The sequence below is a fragment of the Salvelinus fontinalis genome, chromosome 18, assembly GCF_029448725.1.
Source record: "Salvelinus fontinalis isolate EN_2023a chromosome 18, ASM2944872v1, whole genome shotgun sequence".
NCBI classification, from domain to species: domain Eukaryota; kingdom Metazoa; phylum Chordata; class Actinopteri; order Salmoniformes; family Salmonidae; genus Salvelinus; species Salvelinus fontinalis.
In genome coordinates, this window is record NC_074682.1 from 11396902 (window position 1) to 11417535 (window position 20634).

At 41.3% G+C, this 20634-nt stretch overlaps 2 protein-coding genes and 1 pseudogene across 6 annotated transcripts in view; 2 read left to right on the plus strand and 1 right to left on the minus strand.

The window, feature by feature from the left end:
• The window catches only part of LOC129814966 (glycerate kinase-like), a 2709-nt pseudogene extending 1569 nt beyond the window's left edge, over nt 1-1140 (plus strand).
• The window catches only part of LOC129814965 (T-cell leukemia translocation-altered gene protein homolog), a 25760-nt gene extending 13590 nt beyond the window's left edge, over nt 1-12170 (minus strand). The window contains exons 1-4 of one of the 5 annotated variants that reach the window (XR_008753382.1): nt 11764-12170; nt 7447-7535; nt 2687-2828; nt 1411-2209 (exon numbers count right to left, since the gene is read on the minus strand). Coding sequence is in view for 3 of the 5 variants with exons in the window: in XM_055868151.1 (XP_055724126.1) it covers nt 2167-2209; nt 7481-7535; nt 11764-11974 (309 nt within the window). In the remaining 2 variants the exon portion in view is untranslated. Of the gene's footprint in view, nt 1-1410; nt 2210-2686; nt 2829-7446; nt 7536-11763 lie in introns of those variants that run through there. The other 4 variants (XR_008753383.1, XM_055868151.1, XM_055868152.1 and 1 more) reach the window with 4 other exon arrangements.
• A 1650-nt stretch (nt 12171-13820) lies between these two features.
• Nucleotides 13821-20580, plus strand: mon1bb (MON1 secretory trafficking family member Bb). Its single transcript, XM_055868155.1, has 6 exons — nt 13821-13929; nt 14729-14832; nt 15366-15977; nt 16150-16942; nt 18872-19019; nt 19289-20580. The coding sequence occupies exons 2-6, from the start codon at nt 14745-14747 to the stop codon at nt 19508-19510; spliced, it is 1863 nt and encodes a 620-aa protein (XP_055724130.1). The 5' UTR covers nt 13821-13929; nt 14729-14744; the 3' UTR covers nt 19511-20580.
• Nucleotides 20581-20634: the final 54 nt, after the last annotated feature.

The window sequence follows — 20634 nt, forward strand, 5'->3', positions numbered from 1 at the left end:
GAGCTTTCACCCAAAAAAATGTAACTTCTTGCACATTAACTTTTATATTGTGGTCATATTTGGTCAAATACAATTTCCCTGTTAACATTTTCTAAACAGGTGGTGGCCCTGGTTCTGTCTGACGTAATCTGAGATCCCATGGACTTAAAAAGCCCAGCGGCCCCACATTGTAGACTGAGGCGTGGCCTGAGGAGATTTGGTCGGTGCTGGACCACTAAGGGCTAACCGCAGCCTCTCTCCCCACCGCAGTCAAGCAGGTCCTTGGACGCTCAGCTCCCCGGTGGGAGGAGGCTGGAGAGCAGTCAGACAGGGTGGCATATGTTCTCAATGCTGTGATTGGCTCCAACAGCATTGCTCTGGAATGCGCAGGGCGACGTGCGGGGGAGCTCGGATTCCGTCCAGTTGTGCTGTCGCCAGGGGTGTGTGGGGACGTACAGTCTGTCTCGCCTTTATGGTCTACTGGCTCACTTTGCCTGCTCCCGTGACGAGCCCCCTCCTGAGTTGCCTGCTGAGATTCTGAAGCTGGGGCCCGAGACGGGCGTGGAGAGTTGGGATTTGTGCCGTGCTATGCAGGTGCTTGGCGTGGGGAGGGCTGGGGAGCCACCGTCTCCTGGCTGGGGGAGAGCCCACTGCGCAGTTGACAGGCAAGGGGCGTGGTGGGCAGAACCAAGAGCTAGCCCTGCGAGTGGGGCTGGAGCTGGGAGGCATGGCACTCCCGAAGGGTCCCCTGTTCCTGAGTGGTGGGACAGATGGTCAGGACGGCCAACTGAGGCAGCAGGGGCGGTCATAGACGCAGGGCTTGGAGAAGAAGCACGAGCACAGGGGCTGGACACTGAAGGCATCCTCATTAACAATGATTCCTTCACCTTTTCACACCTGTCTGGTGGGCAGTGACTGCTCCTACCAGGGTTAATGGGTACCAATGTGATGGATGTGCACATCCTGCTGATCCCACCAATCCCCATAGTCGTGTCTGGTTGTTGATGAAGACGAGGGCCTGAAAGCAGCTAAGCACACATTTCAGTATGAATCCATACAGAGTAGACAAATGTATTTAGAGCTCAGCTTTTCAAAGTTGACCTTGCCAATTATACCCCTTTCCAGCAAGCCCTTCAGGAAGTCCACGTTTAATTTAAAAAGTTGCAGTCAGTTATGTCTATAATGAATAATGAATAGCGTAAATTATTTACCTTTTGGTTATTTGTGGAGAGTGTTCTTGTACAGAGCAATTGTGGGTTGTGTGCTGGACATCGTATTAGAGAATGATTTTTTTTTACTAAATGTCAATTTTTCAAAATTATTTAAAATCTACTAGTCAATTGCACAAGACCATAAATTACAAAATGTACAATTAAATAGCCTTCTCCAGGTACCTTCCTGCACCTGAGACAATAAAAGGCATTAATGGCCTTCACTGTTTTATATTTTTATAGCAATCAGAAGACAGTCAGAGGCCTCATGCATTTGCTCCTTCTCAATATGGAGGTTCCAGCCATAGAAGGGGTGTACAACGAGTATAATAATATGAGTCTGTCAAGAAAAAGAAATCAGAGTTTGAGGGGAGCTGCCATTTGATGTAAGGCTTCTAATCTCTGACCACTTTCTCCACAGTAGTCTTGCTCCAGCGCACTCTTCATGGATTACTATGTAGCCTTGCTCCAGTGGAAATAAAAACAGCTCCTTATTCATACAATAACATGTTGTGAACATAACAGCAGTCACAACTCACAGCAGTTGTCGAGTCTTTTCAGATTCTGTCTACCGGTAGATCAGAATAACATTTCAGTTCAATCTACAACCAATCAGAGGACATAGACTTGGATAGATATTTTAATGACTCACCAATCAAAGGCGGTAAAAATTTACATGAGCTACATTTTAAAATATGAGATTTAAAAAGATATGGCATATGAGAGAATATCTTAGCTTATCGCATGGTGTGGCTGTCTGGATGTAAACTGAGCCTGATAACAGGCACCTCTTCATGACAACCGTCCGGGGAAAATTATTTTTCAGCGTAGAGTAAGGAAGCGTCTGCAGGCCCACCTCAATGAACTCCAGCCCATTTGAAAAGGCACAACATATCAAGTTTGTGTCCACTCAGCAACACTGTCTGATTAGACAAAGAGCAAGTAGAATGTAGTCCAACTTGTTATGTCCTGACTGTCACTCACGGTGTGTCTTGATGGTGTCTCCTGCAGCACTCTCCCTGACAGATAGAAAACATTATCACAATCACTCACCAATGTAACAGACAACGAAAGGAGTCACACCTAGTGCTTTTTTTGTAATTATAATATATTTTTGAATAGAAAAACACACATACAAATGACAACATATATATGCTCACAAACATCTACAGTTGAAGTTGGACGATTACATACACTTAGGTTTTTCAAACAATCCACAAATGTCTTGTTAACTAACAAACTATAGTTTTGACAAGTCAGTTAGGACATCTACTTTGTACATGACACAAGTAATTTCCAACAATTGTTTACAAACAGATTATTTCCCTGTATCACAATTCCAGTGGGTCGGAAGTTTACATACACTAAGTTGACTGACTTTAAACAGCTTGGAAAATTACAGAAAATTATGTCATGGCTTTAGAAGCTTCTGATAGGCTAATTGACATAATTTGAGTCAATTGGAGATGTACCTGTGGATGTATTTCAAGGCCTACCTTCAAACTTGGTGCCTCTTGGCTTGACATCATGGGAAAATCAAAAGAAATCAGCCAAGATCTCAGAAAAAAATTGTAGACCTCCACAAGTCTGGTTCATCCTTGGGAGCAATTTCCAAACGCCTGAAGGTACCACGTTCATCTGTACAAACAATAGTACGCAAGTATAAACACCATGGGACCACACAGCCGTCAAACCGCTCAGGAAGTAGACACATTCTGTCTCCTAGACATGAACGTACTTTGGTGCGAAAAGTGCAACTCAATCCCAGAACAGCACCAAAGGACCTTGTGAAGATGCCTGAGGAAAAAGGTACAAAGTATCTATATCCACAGTAAAACGAGTCCTATATCGACATAACCTGAAAGGCCGCTCAGCAAGGAAGAAGCCACTGCTCCAAAACCGCCATAAAAAAAGCCACTTGCAACTGCACATGGGGACAAAGATCGTACTTTTTGGAGTAATGTCCTCTGGTCTGATGAAACAAAAATAGAACTGTTTGGCCATAATGACCATCGTTATGTTTTGAGGAAAAAGGGGGAGGCTTGCAAGCCGAAGAACACCATCCCAACCATGAAGCACGGGGGTGGCAGCATCATGTTGTGGGGGTGCTTTGCTGCAGGAGGGACTGGTGCACTTCACAATATAGATAGCATGAAGAGGGAGCAAAATAATGTGGATATATTGAAGCAACATCTCAAGACATCAGTCAGGAAGTTAAAGCTTGGTCGCAAATGGGTCTTCCAAATGGACAATGACGCCAAGCATACTTCAAAGTAGTGGCAAAATGGCTTAAGGACAACAAAGTCAAGGTACAAAGCCCTGACCTCAATCCCATAGAAAATTTGTGGGCAGAACTGAAAAGAAAAAGTGTGTGCAAGCAAGGAGGCCTACAAACCTGACTCACTTACGCCAGCTCTGTCAGGAGGAATGGGCCAAAATTCACTCAACTTATTGCGAGAAGCTTGTGGAAGGCTACCCGAAAAGTTTGACCCAAGTTAAACCATTTAAAGGCAATGCTACCAAATAATAATGAGGTTATGTAAACTTCTGACCCACTGGGAATGTGATGAAAGAAATACAAGCTGAAATAAATAATTATCTCTACTATTATTCTGACATTTCACATTCTTAAAATAAAGTGGTGACCATAACTGCCCTAAGACAGGGAATATTTACTATGATTAAATGTCAGGAATTGTGAAAAACTGAGTTTAAATGTATTTGGCTAAAGTGTATGTAAACTTCCGACTTCAACTGTACATCACACCACACCTGCCCAGACCCCTGCCCAGACCCACCTTCTCACACCCCCATCTCCAGAGCCCACATCACTCTCTGCCATCACTCATGGCCTAAAACGGCACAATTTTTTTCCCTCTCCGTCCCCCAAGCACTTTCAACATTTAGATAATAAAGAAATTGACATTTCCATTGTGTTAACAATAGAGGATTGGTTGATTTCCAGTTTAAGTATACGTTTTTTCAAGATCATTGACGAGAAAAGTATCGTCCAACTCATTGGAATGCAACCTCATAAGCCATGTCTTGAAATATGCAGACAGACGGATTAAAAGTACATTTACATTGTAATACTTTGACAGCCAACTTTCTAACTCCGCCCATAACTTTTGGACTTTACAGCATTCCCAGAAGGCATGGATTATTGTGTCATTGTTAGTTTTACACTAAGACTTGACTCTGCCTTTGTGCTGTAGAATTTGCGAATTTTACCCCGTGTAATACATTTTATATATTAGTTTATATACTGTATTAAGCGTACATTTCCATTAACTGTAATTTCATTAGTTATGTTCCAACATTCCCTCCATCTTGTGCCAATATCAGTTTGTCTTGGTTCCAATAGTTTATATATTTTTTAAAGAGATAGTCAGTTGGATAGGCTCTCTCCAAGGTTTTGTTGATCTTACTTATTTTCTGACTCAAAAAGGATTCCCTCAAGATTGCTATGATGTTCAAAAGATTTTGAATCAAAATTTCTTCATAAGAAGACTGAATGCATGTATTTGAAAATAAAACGTCATTGGTCAGTCCAAAATTGCTTTTTAATGCAGTCATGGAAATACATGTATTTCCTATTACCAAGTCAATTACGGTTTCTATGCCTTTAGTTTTTCATGTGGACCAATTTATCAGTGAATTCTGAAAAGCTATCCAGGGATTGTTCCATAAGGATGCGTTTTTAGGGAGTGATACTGGTTCTTGTAGAATATGTTGAATTTGTTTTTCATATTGTTATAGTGTTCTTAACTATGAATTTGTTTATGTTCTTTGCTTTATCCTTTGAAAATAGACACGTGAAAAGATTATTGGAATGAGCATGCGCATCTTCAATATGTACCCATCGTTCCTCTTTAGTGTATTTTTAACTGTCGCAAGTAAAAAAGCCCTGGGTGGTGAGTTGATACAATTCCAAGTCTGGAAGGTTAAAACCACCCTCAGACTTAGAAAGATGTAAAACTTTCCTTTTTGTTCTAGGAGTGTTATTTACCCATATAAAAGTCTTATGACCAAGTATACCTTTTTAAAGAATGTCTTCAGTGGGATAATTGGTATTACTGAGAATAAGTATAAAAACTTCGGGAGCCATGCCATTCTGAAGAGGTTTATTCTACCTGTAAGATTTATGGGAAGATTCTTCCATTTAATTAGATCTGCTTTGATATTGCTGAGTGATGGGATAAAGTTATCTTTATATATTTGTGTCTTGTTGGATTAAGCATCCTAAGTAATTCATATTTTTTGTGGTCCACTTAAAGGATTACTGTAGATCATGAGTTATTATTTTTCCTATTGCCATGATTTCATTTTTTGCCCATGTAAATGTTATAGCCTGATATTTTAGAGTTCTGAAAATATTTTTTTGCAAGGGGGGGCACAGAGTTTAATATTGGTCAGGAATATCAGGAGATAATCTGCAAATAAGTGTGTATACATACATACATACATACATACATACATACATACATACATACATACATACACACATACATACATGTTTATCAATAATGATAGCTGTTATGTTTCGGTCCTGTCTAATTCTTTCTGCAAGAGGTTCAATTGCCAGTGCAAACAGAAGGGGAGAGAGAGGACATCCCTGTCTTGTGCCCCTTTCTAAAGCAATTTAAATCAGATAATGTATTGTGTATATTTTAGCTTTAAAATATTTAATAATATTTGTATTAAATTCATTATTTCAGCTGGAAAGTTGACAACTTCCAAAGTTTTGAATAGAAAAGGCCATTTGAAACAGTCAAAAGCCTTTTTCTACATCAAATCTATATCTTGTTTTTTTGCACAATGCATTAAACTGAAATGTTCTTGTACACTGAGTGTACAAAACATTAGGAACACCTGCTCTTTCCATGACAGACTGACCAGGTGAATCTAGGGGAACGCTATGATCCCTTATTGATGTCACCTTTTAAATCCCTTTGAAGTCAATGTCGACGAATGGGAGGAGACAGGTTAAAGAATGATTTTTAGACAATTGAAACATGGATTGTATTGTGTGCCATTCAGAGGGTGAATGGGCAAGACAAAATATTGAAGTGCTTATGAACGGGGTATGGTAGTAGGTGCTAGGCGCACCGGTGTGTGTCAAGAAGTGCAGCGCTGCTGGGTTTCACGCTCAACAGTATCCCATGTGTATCAAGAATGGTCCACCACCCAAAGGACATCCAGCCAACTTTACACAAATGTGGGCAGCATTGGAGTCAACATGGACCAGCATCCCTGTGGAACACTTTTCACACCTTGTAGTCCATATGCCCTAGCGAATGAAGGCTGTTCTGAGGGCAATATTATGGAAGTTGTTCCGAACATTTTGTACTTGTGTGTCTATGTTTAATAAACAGTTTGATTGATATGTATCAAGTCTGTTTTTAATGTTTATTTTGTCTGCTGATAATTGATTCAGGGTTGTTGAGTCTAAGGCTGTAGGATCAGTCTAACCCTTAAGAAAAAAGATTGCAGTCAGAGTGCAGTATAACTGCAGTACACTGTAGTATAACTGTAGTTAGAGTACATTAAATGCAGTATGAATCTGCAAAACCTGCTTCCAAAATACCATACTGCACATTTCTGTGGTTTTAAAACTGCAATCTTTTTTTTTTTAAGTGAAATATTGCTTCTGATTTATATAGATTTTCATAGAAGCTTTTAAAATTGTCATTAATTGCGTTGTTTCTAATTAACGCATGTTTATCTTAAAATTATAACTATTGGCATGTATTCATTTTGAGGGCTGCGAGATGTTTACCAGGTTTGTTTACCATTAAGTAGTATACTTTATTTGAGTCATGCTTGTAGTCGTTTGCTCTCTTCAAAAGTAAAATATCATATTCCTGCTTAAGTTCAGAAATGTTATGTTCTTCCTTACCTTGTAAATAAAAAATGTTTATGGACTTTTTCAAAAATAGTGATTTTATTTTTCTTTAATAAAAATGTCTAACTTACATTTCACTTTTGCAGAGTATGAGATTATCATTCCCCTAATGTACGCCTTAAAAGCATCCCAAAAGATATAGGGGGGCAGCTTTTCTCTATCCTCTGTCTACATTTGTAAAGGTTATTTTTTCATTTAGGTACACACACTGCTTTTAACAGTAGGAAGCAACCAACTAGCATTAACAACTAAATTCATAATGGGAAAAATCAAATGTGTGGAGTCCAGTGGATAGCTAGAGAAAACGACACTGTATTGTGACTGTAGTGAACAAGTCAGTATTATGGGTACCTGGAGGGAGACACATGGATGCTTGGACACCTACCATCCACTGCGGTGAGGTGCAGTGTCAGGTGTGCCTCCATTCTGTCCACCAGTACCTAAAATGATAGAGCACAACAATACATGTTAGCTAGCACTTCATGGCAGCTAGCTTCGACCACAACTGGATTCTAATTTGACGGGACATTGAGTTCATACAGATCAAGCCCAATATCCTGTCAGAATCGAGTTGCGGTTGAAGCTACATGGCAGTATGCCTTTCAGACATAGAACTAGTTACATTTAGAAACAGCATGGTATTTGATTGCTTCCATACAGCCGTTACAAAGTAGGTAGTGGTCAAGTTCGTTTTGCATGGCCCAGTGCCCCGAGTGGGTGGAGATTTCACTTCGGGACCAATGGATTGGTCTAAAATGAGCAAACTGCCCACCCAGGGCACTGGGCCATGCAAAACAAATTTTCCCAGTGTAAAGCATAGCACAGGAACTTTGACCAAACTGTACTTGCTGATACTTCCTCAACTCCCGACTTGGAAGACAATGCATGTCTTCTAAACTTCCATGTTTCTGTTGCAAGTGGTTCGTTTGAATTCGAAAATGGTCAGTTATTCAAAAAAATTATATTATTTGCTACATGAAGTAATCCAACAATGTGTACGCCGCGATCTTGTCTATTTCAAATCTTATCATTGATCAAGACAGGTGAGTGTCATCCAATGATGTATATAAACCCTGGATTGCTGATGCTACTGCATGCTTTGGCCATTCCGAGGCTTTGAAGCCACCGGTCAGCCATATTGACACTCCTGAGCAGTCCTCAATAGAAATCAATGGAATTCTACAGTATTTCAAGAACAAAATGACATGTATATATAAGTACTTTTTTTGTAGTGGGGACAGTAACATTAGTAATCTCAAAATTATTCTAAGGAAAATGTTGAAAATTATGTTAGCTCACATAATATAATTTAAAAGTATACATTAGTGTCTGTAATAGAATAAACATATTAAAAACAAATGTTGACATTAATAAATACATTTTAAAGCTTCCAGAATATATGTTTTACACTGGCAGTGGTGGAAAAAGTAGCCAATTGTGTTAGAAAATGACTCAAGTAAAAGTCACTCAGTAAAATACTTGAGTAAAAGTCGGAAAATATCTAGTTTTAAATATACTTCAGTATCAAAACACTATAAATTCTTTCAACTTCCTTATATTAAGCAAACTGGACGCAACAATTATTTTTTACGGATAGCCAGGGGCACACTTCAACACTCAAACATCATTTACAAACAAAGCATTTGTGTTTAGTGAGTCCGCCAGATCAGAGGTAGTAGGGATGGCCACGTGCTCTCTTGATAAGTGTGTGAATTTCACAATTTTCCTGCCCTGCTAAGCATTCAAAATGTATTGAGTACTTTTGGGTGCCAGGGAAAATGTTTGGGAGCGAAAAGTACATCTTCTCTTTAGGAAAGTAGTGCTATAAAAGTTAATGTTGTCAAAAATATAAATAGTCAAGTAAAGTACAGATACCATGGCTTGACATTGACTTTTTAGCCACTTGTCCTGCGGAAAAGTACAACAGCTTTTTTACTTGACTCAAGTCACTTGTCCCACCCCCCAAAAATGGTCTGTAACAAATGAATTAATAAATTGTGTTGTATAATGCAAGGAACCACTTCACAAAATAACATTCATAATTATCACTGGTATTGACAATGGAAGGCTGCTGGTCTCTGATCCCATGTATTATATATCTACTGCCGTTGTGGCCTTGAGCAAGGCACTAACCCCCCCCCCTCAAAAGTAAAATGCTGCACTGATAGGTTACTGTATAAAACATGTCCATCAACCCTCCATCTGGAGAGCTACTGGGTGTGCAGGATTTTGAGCCAACCCTGCACAAACACACCAGTCAACTTATCAAGGTCCTGTTGAGCAGCTGATTTTTTACGATGTGGTGTGTTCGAGCAGAGCTGGAGCAAAAGCCTGCACACCCAGTAGCTCTCCTGGAGGAGGGTTGGCCACCCTGCAACATTACAATTACAACCAAATACTTTTTTGTAAAATAATTTCCTCATTCAGTGAACCTGGGATCAAATGTCTAAGGTGGGCGAGGTAGCTAAGTAAGATGTTTATCTATTTGTAAGGCTAAAATATTCAGTGTACAGGGTAGATCTTCACAGCATAGGAGTTACTTGTCAATTAGGCTATTCTAAGAATATTTTCGTACTTTGTCAGAATTACATGGCCTGTATTGAATAGAGGAGAATACTAGCCAATTTTGAGCGCTTGATTAACGGTTTTACAACCTGAGTATGCAGCATTGGTTTCATCAACTTCGCACCCTGTATCAACTGCATGTCGGCAATTTGCGGTTATACAAAAGTGCCGGTGAAAAGTAATTTTAGGACATCGGACATAAGTGACATTAATATATGCTAATTTCTAAATAGTTACCTAGCCAATTTGAACATATTATGTAGTTTGGCTTGTTATCTAGTTAGTCTGTATATAATTTACCTGTTGCGCAATGTCTCTCGCTCCTCTGGCACACACCATGACTTTTCCAGGATTTTCATTGCTGACCAGAAATTTGCTATAACTGGGCAAATAACTCACTATCAAGGAATAATGAACAAAATGCGGCTAAGCTTGCTGTGATCTCAAAAACGCATCTCCCGACTGCATGATTGACAGACCGCTTGTGCCTGTCAATGCAGGCCTACAATAATTATACTCCCATGCACTCTGCAGAGATAGGGAAGATGAGGACAGTGCAAAACACATTGCATCCGGAGGACACTGATCCAATTCTGATCGGAGTACCCTAAATTGTTTGATAGGGCTTTTTGCGTGATTTAAAAAAAATAACTTGTTCATTTGGACAACATAAATCAGTTTATCCTACTTTTTTTTGTACTGCCCTGGGCAAGTGGACAAGCCTTAATATCAAGCTCTGGATACCCCCAAAAATACTTAACTAGTACTTCAAAGTATGTTTTACTTTGTTAAATTATATCAGTGGTTCCCAACCAGGGCTACTGGGACCCCTGGATGTACTTGGAGACTCATGAGACCATATGCCTACTGGTAAAATGCACATGAGGGGGTACTTCAGGGGTACTCCGGTTAGACAAAATTCAGTTGGTGGTAGTGTAACCGAAAAAGGTTGGGAACCACTGCATTACACCACTGTGGGGTGGGGGAGTGCCAAGATGGAGGAACAGTGGCTTCAACCCCTATCAGTCAACTTTTCTTGCCCAGTGACCACAGCCCAGCCCAGGCAAACCTGCAACCCAGGAATCCCCATCATATGTCAGCTAAAAAATGTATAATCAAGTCTTGTCATCAGTTAAATGATAATGGAAAGTAGAAGTAAACCAAATATATATTCTGGAGGATTTGTTTTTGTGAAAAATAATTTATGAATACTGCTAGCTGCAGTTCATATCCATATTATTAATATTTGATTCGGTGATTGTGACCCCATCCTCTGTAGCCTATTGGGCAACGGAAGCACTTACCACCAGATCGCCTTGCTATTCATGTTGAATGCCAATTTGAACTAAGCAAGCTGCTCATTCTACTGTGTAGGCTATTAGGGGCAGTAGGCTACCTGCATCTGGCTAACCAAACCATGGCAAAATGGAATTACAATCATAAACCCAGATTTTAGTCAGTGGGCCTAGCCTATGACAGGTCAATATTCCAATAAGCCATTCCTAAAGGTTTGTAGTCTTAACATCTGACACAATTGCCAGAAAATAGCCTAACATTCATTTTTTGAAGTGTATTTATTAGTCACATTAGCTCGCAATAATTCTTATTTTAATGGAAAAACTTTTGCTTCTAAGGTCGTTAAAAGTTAAATCAAGATTCCTTCGTAATTCCGTCAAGGTTATGGAAAGTGTTAATTGGCTAAATGTGGACTCCGCTATTGCTGCAGTTTCAGGCCTTGTGGTCGGGTTTAGAGTACGGTAGTCATCTATTCAAGACCTTTTTTTGCTAGACCTGGCAACCCTGAACTCTAGGGACAACCTTTAAAAAAAATCAATATGAAACATTGTCGGCCCAAATGAGCCCGATTACCCAATTGTTGTGGTCTGGCACATGGACTCAAATCAATAGTTGGAAGTATCGGTTGGACGAACATCTTCTGTGCTATATGCTTTACACTACATACTGTGTAACGGCTGTATGGAAGCGTTCACATAATCACCATTGTTTCAAAGTGTAGCTACTTGTGGCTAGCTAGCATAGACCTAAACGTCATGGTGGCAAACATTATATGATGAATGTTAGCTAGTTTCCTGTAGCGCTCACCTTGTCGGTAATACATATCGTTCACAGTGTTTCCGTAAACTCTCCAAGCGAAGTGGATGGCAATGAGACTGACAACAAGCCAGCTAAACAAGATCTTGAATATTGACACTCTCATATCATTAGCCAACCAGTCATCCACAAATTCGGAAAGAAAAGACACAAACCCGTCCACAATACGGGATAAAAACTCGAAATCCCACGGCTCTTCCATTTTATAAAACGCCACCCAACGTGTATGATTTGTCAAAAAACATGCCTTACCTAAACCAGCTAACGTTATGGCTGACTGTTACAATTCGTCAAAAATATGAGTGAACTCACAGATGTAAATATTTGCTTTTACTGTTAGCTACTTATTTCAGAGATTCTAAACCCAGAGACGCAACATCGCGAGACTTCCGGGAACGCTTGGGAAACAGATGAAGCAGACTAGGTGGGTTGAGAAGACTAGGTGGGTGTTCCAGAGCATCAAAACCATGATGTACCTAGTGATGTGGAGTTTGCGAATGATTCGTTGTTTTTTGAACTAGTCTTTTTACTAACTCGAGTCATAATTCGTTCATTCTAGTCATTTTAGCCATGCTAGTGCTGGCCACAATGAATCTTACAGCAGGATTAATACAATACACGCTCCTCCGGCTCAGCGGCTCCAGAGACTTGCTCCGACCAGCAACTGTCTGTCATGTTCGCGCACAGAAATAGATCATGAGCATATAGAATAAAAATACATGTTTAGAACTGATAATTGATCACATGGTGCAAGAATGAATGCAAATAATTGATTATTGAATGTTATCGATGGACATAGCTTTGTAACAGCAAAACAGCCCGAACTTCGAATCGTTTGGCATTCAAGCAATGCATTGCGTCAAGAGTCGTTCACAATCTAGTCCGGTTGCGGCACAACCAGTGTATACATTTTTTTGTTTTTGTTTGCCTAACAATCAATAAATGTACATTGTTTTAAAGTATCAGCCACAAATTACATCTCCAATAAGTCCCCTATGGTGAACGACAGGCTTGTAGAATCATGACTCTTTCGAGTTTTCAGTTCATTGTCCACCGGTAAGGGCTCCTGCATGCTGTGGGCATTACTGACTCAAATGAACAAAATGAGTCGAAAGATTAGTTATTTTGACTGAATGAGTCGAAAAGATCAGTCAGTTAAAAGAGCTGACTTTCCCATCACTACATGTATCATGGGTAAATTGTGACTGACTGACTGATCTACAACTAATAATCAGTCTTTATTCATGACGCAAGGTGATTTGTAGATCAGTCAGTCGGCAGTCGCCTGCAATGTCGAACAAGTCCAATGAGAGAAGTCTTTCTTAGTTGTTAATTTTTTCAAAATCTAAAAGGCACAACCTTGATTGAGACAATATCTTAAGTATTTGAACACGTTTTTACTCCACACTCGTGAAAGTGACATTGACACGTTTTCCTTTTCTTCAAAAACATTAGTCACATGCCCCGAATAAACCTTACCGTGAAATGCTCACGTACGAGCCCTTAACCAACAATCCAGTTTTAAAAAAGAAAGTAAGAAACATTTGCAAAATAAACTAAAAGAAAACGAGTAACACAATAAAATAACAACGACGAGGTTCTATACAAGGGGTACCGGTACCGAGTCAATGTGCAGGGAGGGGTACGGGTTAGTCGAGGTAATATGTACATGTAGGTAGGGATAAAGTAACTATGCATAGATAATAAAAAGAGAGTAGCAGCAGCGTATGTGAACGCATGTGTGTTTGTGGCGTCAATATGCGTGTTGGAGTGTCTGTGTAGTATGTGTGAGTTTGTAGTTTGAGTCCAGTGAGAGTCTGTGCAAGAGAGTCAGTTTTACAACGTTAGTTATAAAAAGCTTTGGTTAAACTGCAGTACTCTAGCAGAACTATAGGAGCAGTCGAAACCGTGCTTCTGGACCGGAACCCTGGCCCATTTCCCTGGCACGCACTCTGACTGGGGAGGGGGAGTTTCTCCTCTCATTGGTTTATTACTTGCTCCATCTAAATTACCATTGGCCAACGAATCCTATCTGCTGTCACTATTGGGATTCCGGATGTGCTGTTGTCAGTGTAAAAATTGTTTTTCGGCAATTTGCCTACCAGTTATATGGCCTAAATTCACGTTATACACGATTTAACAACGGAATATCAAAACGTAAGTGAGCTTTGTTTTTTGTACAATATTTCAAGTTATATCAGTGTGCGTCAAAACTGGGGTTTTCGGGAGCACTGGAATGTAATTTTGCTGGCAAGTGTGTGTAGTGAGGGGTAGCCTGCAATAAAAACATGCAGTTAGAAAAGCTAAATAAATCAAATCTAGCTAACTATCTTATTTGCTAGCTAGGTAGGTAAATTAATCCAATTAGCTAGAATAAGATGCGTATAATCTAAACCTTGCCGTAGTTGGCTATGATGACGTTAGCATACAAGGCGTTTTCATTTAGACCTAACGTTGGCATTGCAATGATGATGATGATGTGTTCAGGGCCCGGTTTCCCAAAAGCATCTTACGGCTAAATATATATGTATATTAGTTCCAAATTATGAACTTAACATTAAGATGCCCTGGTTTGGATGCAAATTTGCTTCCTCCTGTCTGTGGCTTTAGCTGTTTTAAGAAATGAACGACTCAAGTTGAAGTTTTAAAGCGTTAAAAGTACATAAAGCTAACGTTGCGAGTAACATACGGCTACTTAGCTATGTTCTTCCTGCATTGGCTTCAATCTCATCAAGATGCCACTGAGTGCTTGCTACCGAAGCTAAAGCCACATATCTGCTGACCCATTTGAACCTGGCTCGTCATCTAGGCGTTAGCTACTTGCATTACCAGTTTGTGGCCAGCTGCGTAGCTCGATCCCAAGTGCTGTGCTGTTGTAGGATGACAGGAACTGTTAACTGAATATCAAACGAATGACTAGTATGCCAATGAATGCTTGATTGTCTGTGATTTACAGTGTCTGTGATGTCAACATGGAGAGAAATGACAGTCAAGAAAAAGGAGCGACAGAGGAGATAACAAGTTGTGATCCACCCTCTGCTGACTGCATCCCGTCAACTGGTAATGAAATGCCTTATGTCATGTGACATCTAATCTAGAATGAAAGTTAGCTCATCATTAACCCTCTAGAGTCCACTAAACTAACATATGGAATTGTTTTTAAGATGGTCATACCAAGGATCATTTAGATATTTCAGTTGGAAATGTAGGACCTCTTTAGGTGAAATATTGAATTTGGCCTATAGAAACGCATTGAATTACAGATTCATACATGGAAAAAGAGAAGGAAGTTTGTTTTGAAGTGTCTGTGCTATATCTGACAGACACTTTTCACTGCAGATGCGGAATGCCTAAATCGCCGGATGTGGGGGATTGAGACGCAGCCCATACAAAAAAAAAAATATCTCTAGCTTCAACATACAATTTTTTATGGGGATTGTTGTATTATGCTAATTAGATTTCCCACTGGGCTGCGGAGATTGACTTGAGGTTTAATGGCAATGTAGCTGATCTTGAAATGCTTCCACACAGAAAGTAGGGAGATCTGCAGTGTTTGTGATTATTTTACGGAGTTTTGTCTGATTTTTTTTCAGGTTCTTCTTATCACACTCCGGTGCTGCTCTCTGACAATCACACAGTTCCTGAGCCTGCTGGAACAGTGGGAGGAGACAAAAACACCTATGTGACTTTAGAGGAGCCTACATATCCACCTACATCAGATTCTATGGGAGAGAAGGGACTACAAGCAGCTCCTGACCAGGATGTAGAACCGGCTCCTGTTCTGGTAAAAGAGGAAGAGACTAATGCGTGCAGTAAGATAGAATATCAGAACTGTTCAGGTGGTCAACCAGAGACTGTCCCAGGGGAGGTTTCAGCTGAGAATGGGCAGGATGACTCAGGGGAGTTTATGGTCACTATTTTGGCCAGGGGTAAATTGGAGGAGCAAGGTCTGGGAGTGAAGAGGCATTCCTCTCCACTGTCAGAGACTGGCGCCCCAGAGCCCCCTCCATCCCACCGAGACGAAGACGTGACGGCGGAGAGCTGGAGGCAGCACAGGAAGCATGTGTTTGTCCTGAGTGAAGCAGGGAAGCCCATATACTCCCGCTACGGCAGTGAAGAGGCCCTGTCGTCCACCATGGGAGTCATGATGGCACTGGTGTCCTTTGTCCAGAGTAGTGACAACATGATCCGCTCGGTCTACTCAGGTGAGAATTTCTAGAATTTCCTTACGTTCATGACTGTGACAATAACTGTTACTGAAAGTGTAATGAATTGTTCACTATAGGTGTTTATTCATCATTATTTGCTCCCCCTGTACAGCTTTACATCCTTTTTTTTCTCCATGTCTGTACTCTCTACCCCCCCCCCCCCCCTCAGATGGGCACACAGTGGTGTTCATGCAGAAGGGTCCTCTGGTGCTGGTGTCTGTGTCAAGCAGCCGCCAGTCAGAGAAGCAGCTGCGTGGTGAGCTCCTTTACGTCTACTACCAGATCATCAGCATGCTCACCCAGGCCAGCATCGCTCGCATCTTCCAACACAAGAAGAACTATGACCTGCGGCGACTACTGGCCGGCTCCGAGAAGATCCTAGACGGCCTCCTCAACCTGGTGGACTCGGACCCCAGCTTCCTGCTGGCAGCGGTGCACTGCCTGCCATTGGTCTCCTCTCTCAGGGACTCCCTCAGCCAGATCCTGCAGAAGGCCATCACCCCCAACCTGGTCTTCTCCATCCTCATCGCTAAGAACCAGCTGCTCACCATCGTCCAGGAGAAGACGGTGATCGAGGACGCCAGGCTGGAGCCTGCTGACGTCCACCTCCTGCTCAACCTCATTGGGGCCTCCTCTGCCTTCCAGGCTGGAGAGATCTGGACTCCCATCTGTCTGCCTCTCTTTAACCCTGACTGTTACTTCTATGCCTACATCTCCTACCTGGACCCCCCAGAATGCACTGTGTGTCTGCTGCTGCTCTCCACGGATAAGGAGGCCTTTTATGCGGTGGCAGAGTGTAAGAGGAGGATAGAGGTGGCCATGCTGGCTCAGAGCTCCCTGAGCCTCATAGCCAAGGCCCACTCCTACAGCGTGAGCCAGGTGGGCGTCTCAGACCTCAGGCACTTCATGTACAAGCCCTTTGACGTGCCAGACAACCACAAGCAGCTCACCCAGTTCACCAGGTAGGTGCTATCTATTCTGTTGTGCTTTTGTAACCTTTACCCAGTGAATGATTCACATCGGTCTATTTCATGTAACTTATTTTTTTTTTATGTACTTTTTGGACTACATATACTCTGGATACTGGTTCTGCAGTGTGTTTAATGTGCAGACAGATTAGCCTACAAACATAATTACTCAAAAAAGGAATGTGCCTCAGGTCAGATCATATGCATCCTCCAGTAGGCCTGTTGCATTTTACCATAGTAATATTAAAGAATCATAGAAATTGAAAGTGCATGATATCTATAATGATACCAACAAGATTGTATAATTCTCACTGTAAGAAAAAGCATGCCAAGTGACCTATTTATCTTGATTGGTAGCTTTGAGTTTCTTATTAGACGAGTTGTACCAGTGAACACAACCTTGCAAAATCTTATACTACTGGGGAAATAAATATTCCCCATGCAGTGCTGCGTTAGACTGAAATGTTAGCCTGTCTAACTTACATTAGAGCTTGATCAAAGTTGGGGAAGCAAACATGTATATTTTGCTGAACACTGTTTGGCAATTCCATTTTCATGTACAGTTCATTCGGAAAAGTATTCAGACCCCTTGACTTTTTCCACATTATGGATTCAATTGTTTTACACACAATAGTCAATAATGACAAAGCAAAAACATGATTTTAGCAATGTTTGTTAATTTATTTAAAAAAAACTGAAATGTAACACTTAAGTATTCAGGCCCTTTACTCAGTGCTTTGTTGAAGCACCTTTGGCAGTGATTACAGCCACAAGTCTTCTTGGGTATGACACAACAAGCTTGTCACAGCTGTATTTGGGGAGTTTCTCCCATTCTTCTCTGCAGATCCTCTCAAGCTCTGTCGGGTTGAATGGGGAGCGTTGCTGCACAGCTATTTTTAGGTCTCTCCAGTGATGTTCGATCAGGTTCAAGTCTGGGCTCTGGCTGGGCCACTCAAGGACATTCAGTGACTTGTCGCGAAGACACTCCTATGTTGTCTTGGCTGTGTGCATCGGGTTGTTGCCCTGTTGGAAGGTGAACCTTCACCTCAGTCTGAGGTCCTGAGCGCTCTGGAACAGGTTTTCATCAAGGATGTCTCTGTACTTTGCTCCGTTTATCTTCCCCTCAATCCGGACTTGTCTCTGAAAAACATCCCCACAGCATGATGCTGCCACCCATGCTTCACCGTAGGGATGGTGCCAGGTTTCCTCCAGACGTGATGCTTGGCATTCAGGCCAAAGAGTTCAATCTTGGTTTTATCAGACCAGAGAATCTTGTTTCTCATGGTCTGAGAGTCTTTAGGTGCCTTTTGGTAAACTCCAAGCGGGCTGTCGTGCCTTTTACTGAGGAATGGCTTCAGTCTGGCCACTCTACCATAAAGGCCAGAATGGTGCAGTGCTGTAGAGATGGTTGTCCTTCTAGAAAGTTCTCCCATCTCCACAGCAGAACTCTAGAGCTTTGTCAGAGTGACCATCGGGTTCTTGGTCACCTCCCTGACCAAGACCCTTCTCCCCTGATTGCTCAGTTCAGCTAGGCGGCCAGCTCTAGGAAGAGCCTTGGTGGTTCCAAACGTCTTCCATGTAAGAATGATGGAGGCCACTGTGTTCTTGTGGACCTTCAATGCTGCAGAAAGTTGTTGGTACCCTTCCCCAGATCTGTGCCGACACAATCCTGCCTCGGAGCTCTATGGACAATTCCTTCGACCTCATGGCTTGGTTTTTGCTCTGACATGTACTGTCAACTGTGGGTTCTTATCTAGACAGGTGTGTGCCTTTCCAAATCATGACCAATCAATTGAATTTAACATAACAAAATGTGGAAAAATCCAAGGGGACTGAATACTTTCCAAATGCACTGCATAATGTCTGATGTCTTGCTGCTAATTTATTTTTTACATTTTACATTTGATGTGCTGTTGATTTCAGCCCAGAGATGGAGGCACCTTACAGCACGGAGGAGGAGAGGATGAGGCTGCTAGACCTGTACCGTTACATGCACGGTCGCATCCACAGCTCCTCCCGGGCCCTCAAGCTCATCTACCACGTGGCAGAGAGGGAAACGCTGCTGGCCTGGGTATGTCACTCCCACAAGGCTTTACACGTGGAAGTGTTACTATGGGCAGCTCCAAGAAGCTCTCTGTACTGGAGGCTGATTTAGTCTGGAGTCTTGGTCTCAATGACGTGCATTCTAGTGTAGATATGAAGTGAGCTATTTTGGATTGTTGCTAGCATTCATAGTACTTTTCAGCTTGATGGAACATAACGGTAATTTACAAAGTATTTAAAACTGTTGAAATGGATCTACTAAGTCAGCTCATTGCATATTTTTCCTTTCCTCTATAGGTCACAAGTAAATTTGAATTGTACACCTGCTTCAGCCCCTTGGTGACTAAGGCTTGTGCCATTAACGCCATAACCAAGCTTCTACGGTGGATCAAGAAGGAGGAGGACCGTCTCTTTATCCGATACCCACCCAAGTATTCAACCACGCCCAACCCCAGCAAAAGCTCCCGAAGGTCTGACCAGCAGGATTCAACAGATAATGGCTTCATGTCTCTACTATAGAGCTGCTTTATCTCTGTGCTTAGCTCCGGCTCTTGCACTCTGTCAACACGTAGTTTGTACACTGGCTCTACCACATCCTACATCTTTGGGTACTTCATTGAACTTTGACCACTGGACTATTTAAGGAGGACTTGCCTTTTTGACACTTTCAGACTCTTCTGTACCTTTATGAGAAAGCATGTACAGGAACTGCATTAACGCTTTAGATTAGTCGAACAAGTTGATGTTCAGGGAATCTGTAAAGTGAAAGCAAACATTTTTAAATTGGCTAGTGGTGGAACATTGAAGATAATTTTCAATGATATTGAGTTTTTATATTGTTTTATTCTATTGTAACAAAGGTGAGAACTTCTCGAATGCATCATATCAAATACTTGTTACATAACTATTTCAATTCAAGTTTCATGGTCATTGACACTGTAGCACATGACAAAAATGAATTGGGACTACCTACACTGTAGAACTACTCTTGACTTTGTTTTCAACTGCCTTCATAATTATTGCTAGAAACCTTTAGATGTTGACAGGCTGACACAAACTAAATCCTAAGTGTGGTTATTGGTGGGATGAACAGGAAATGAATGTCTGAATTTTGAAATGTCATCATGAAATTTGGAAGGATTACCACTTGTTTGACATGACTTCTACATGTTGTTCTCAGTTGATACAATTGCCAAACAATTGTTTGACTTGCATGTTATCATCTTTGCAGTTTAGTTTGTAAATAGTGTTAACTCAGTTAATTATGCTCTGGTAATGTAAATATTCAGTTACATTGCCATTCTATCCTTTATTGCTGGGAACCAAATTCCTCACCCACAGTCTACTCTAGTAATCTTCATATACTTTTAAGTACTTGACGGTTAAATGCTTTGTCCAACACACTCAGAAAATCCCACAGAGTTCTCATTTGTGGGATTCTTTATTCAGACACTTCATGCAAATTCTTGTTGGACACCAGGATCAACAATGCGTCATGTCCTGAGTGGTGGCTTATCTGGCTGTTAGGAACATCTTATCTACAGTATTCATGTTCAGTTAGTTCCTAAATAAATCCCAGGTTGCACAAACCACCTTGTCATTCTTTCATAACTGGATGTTAGATTTTTATGAGACTGAGAACA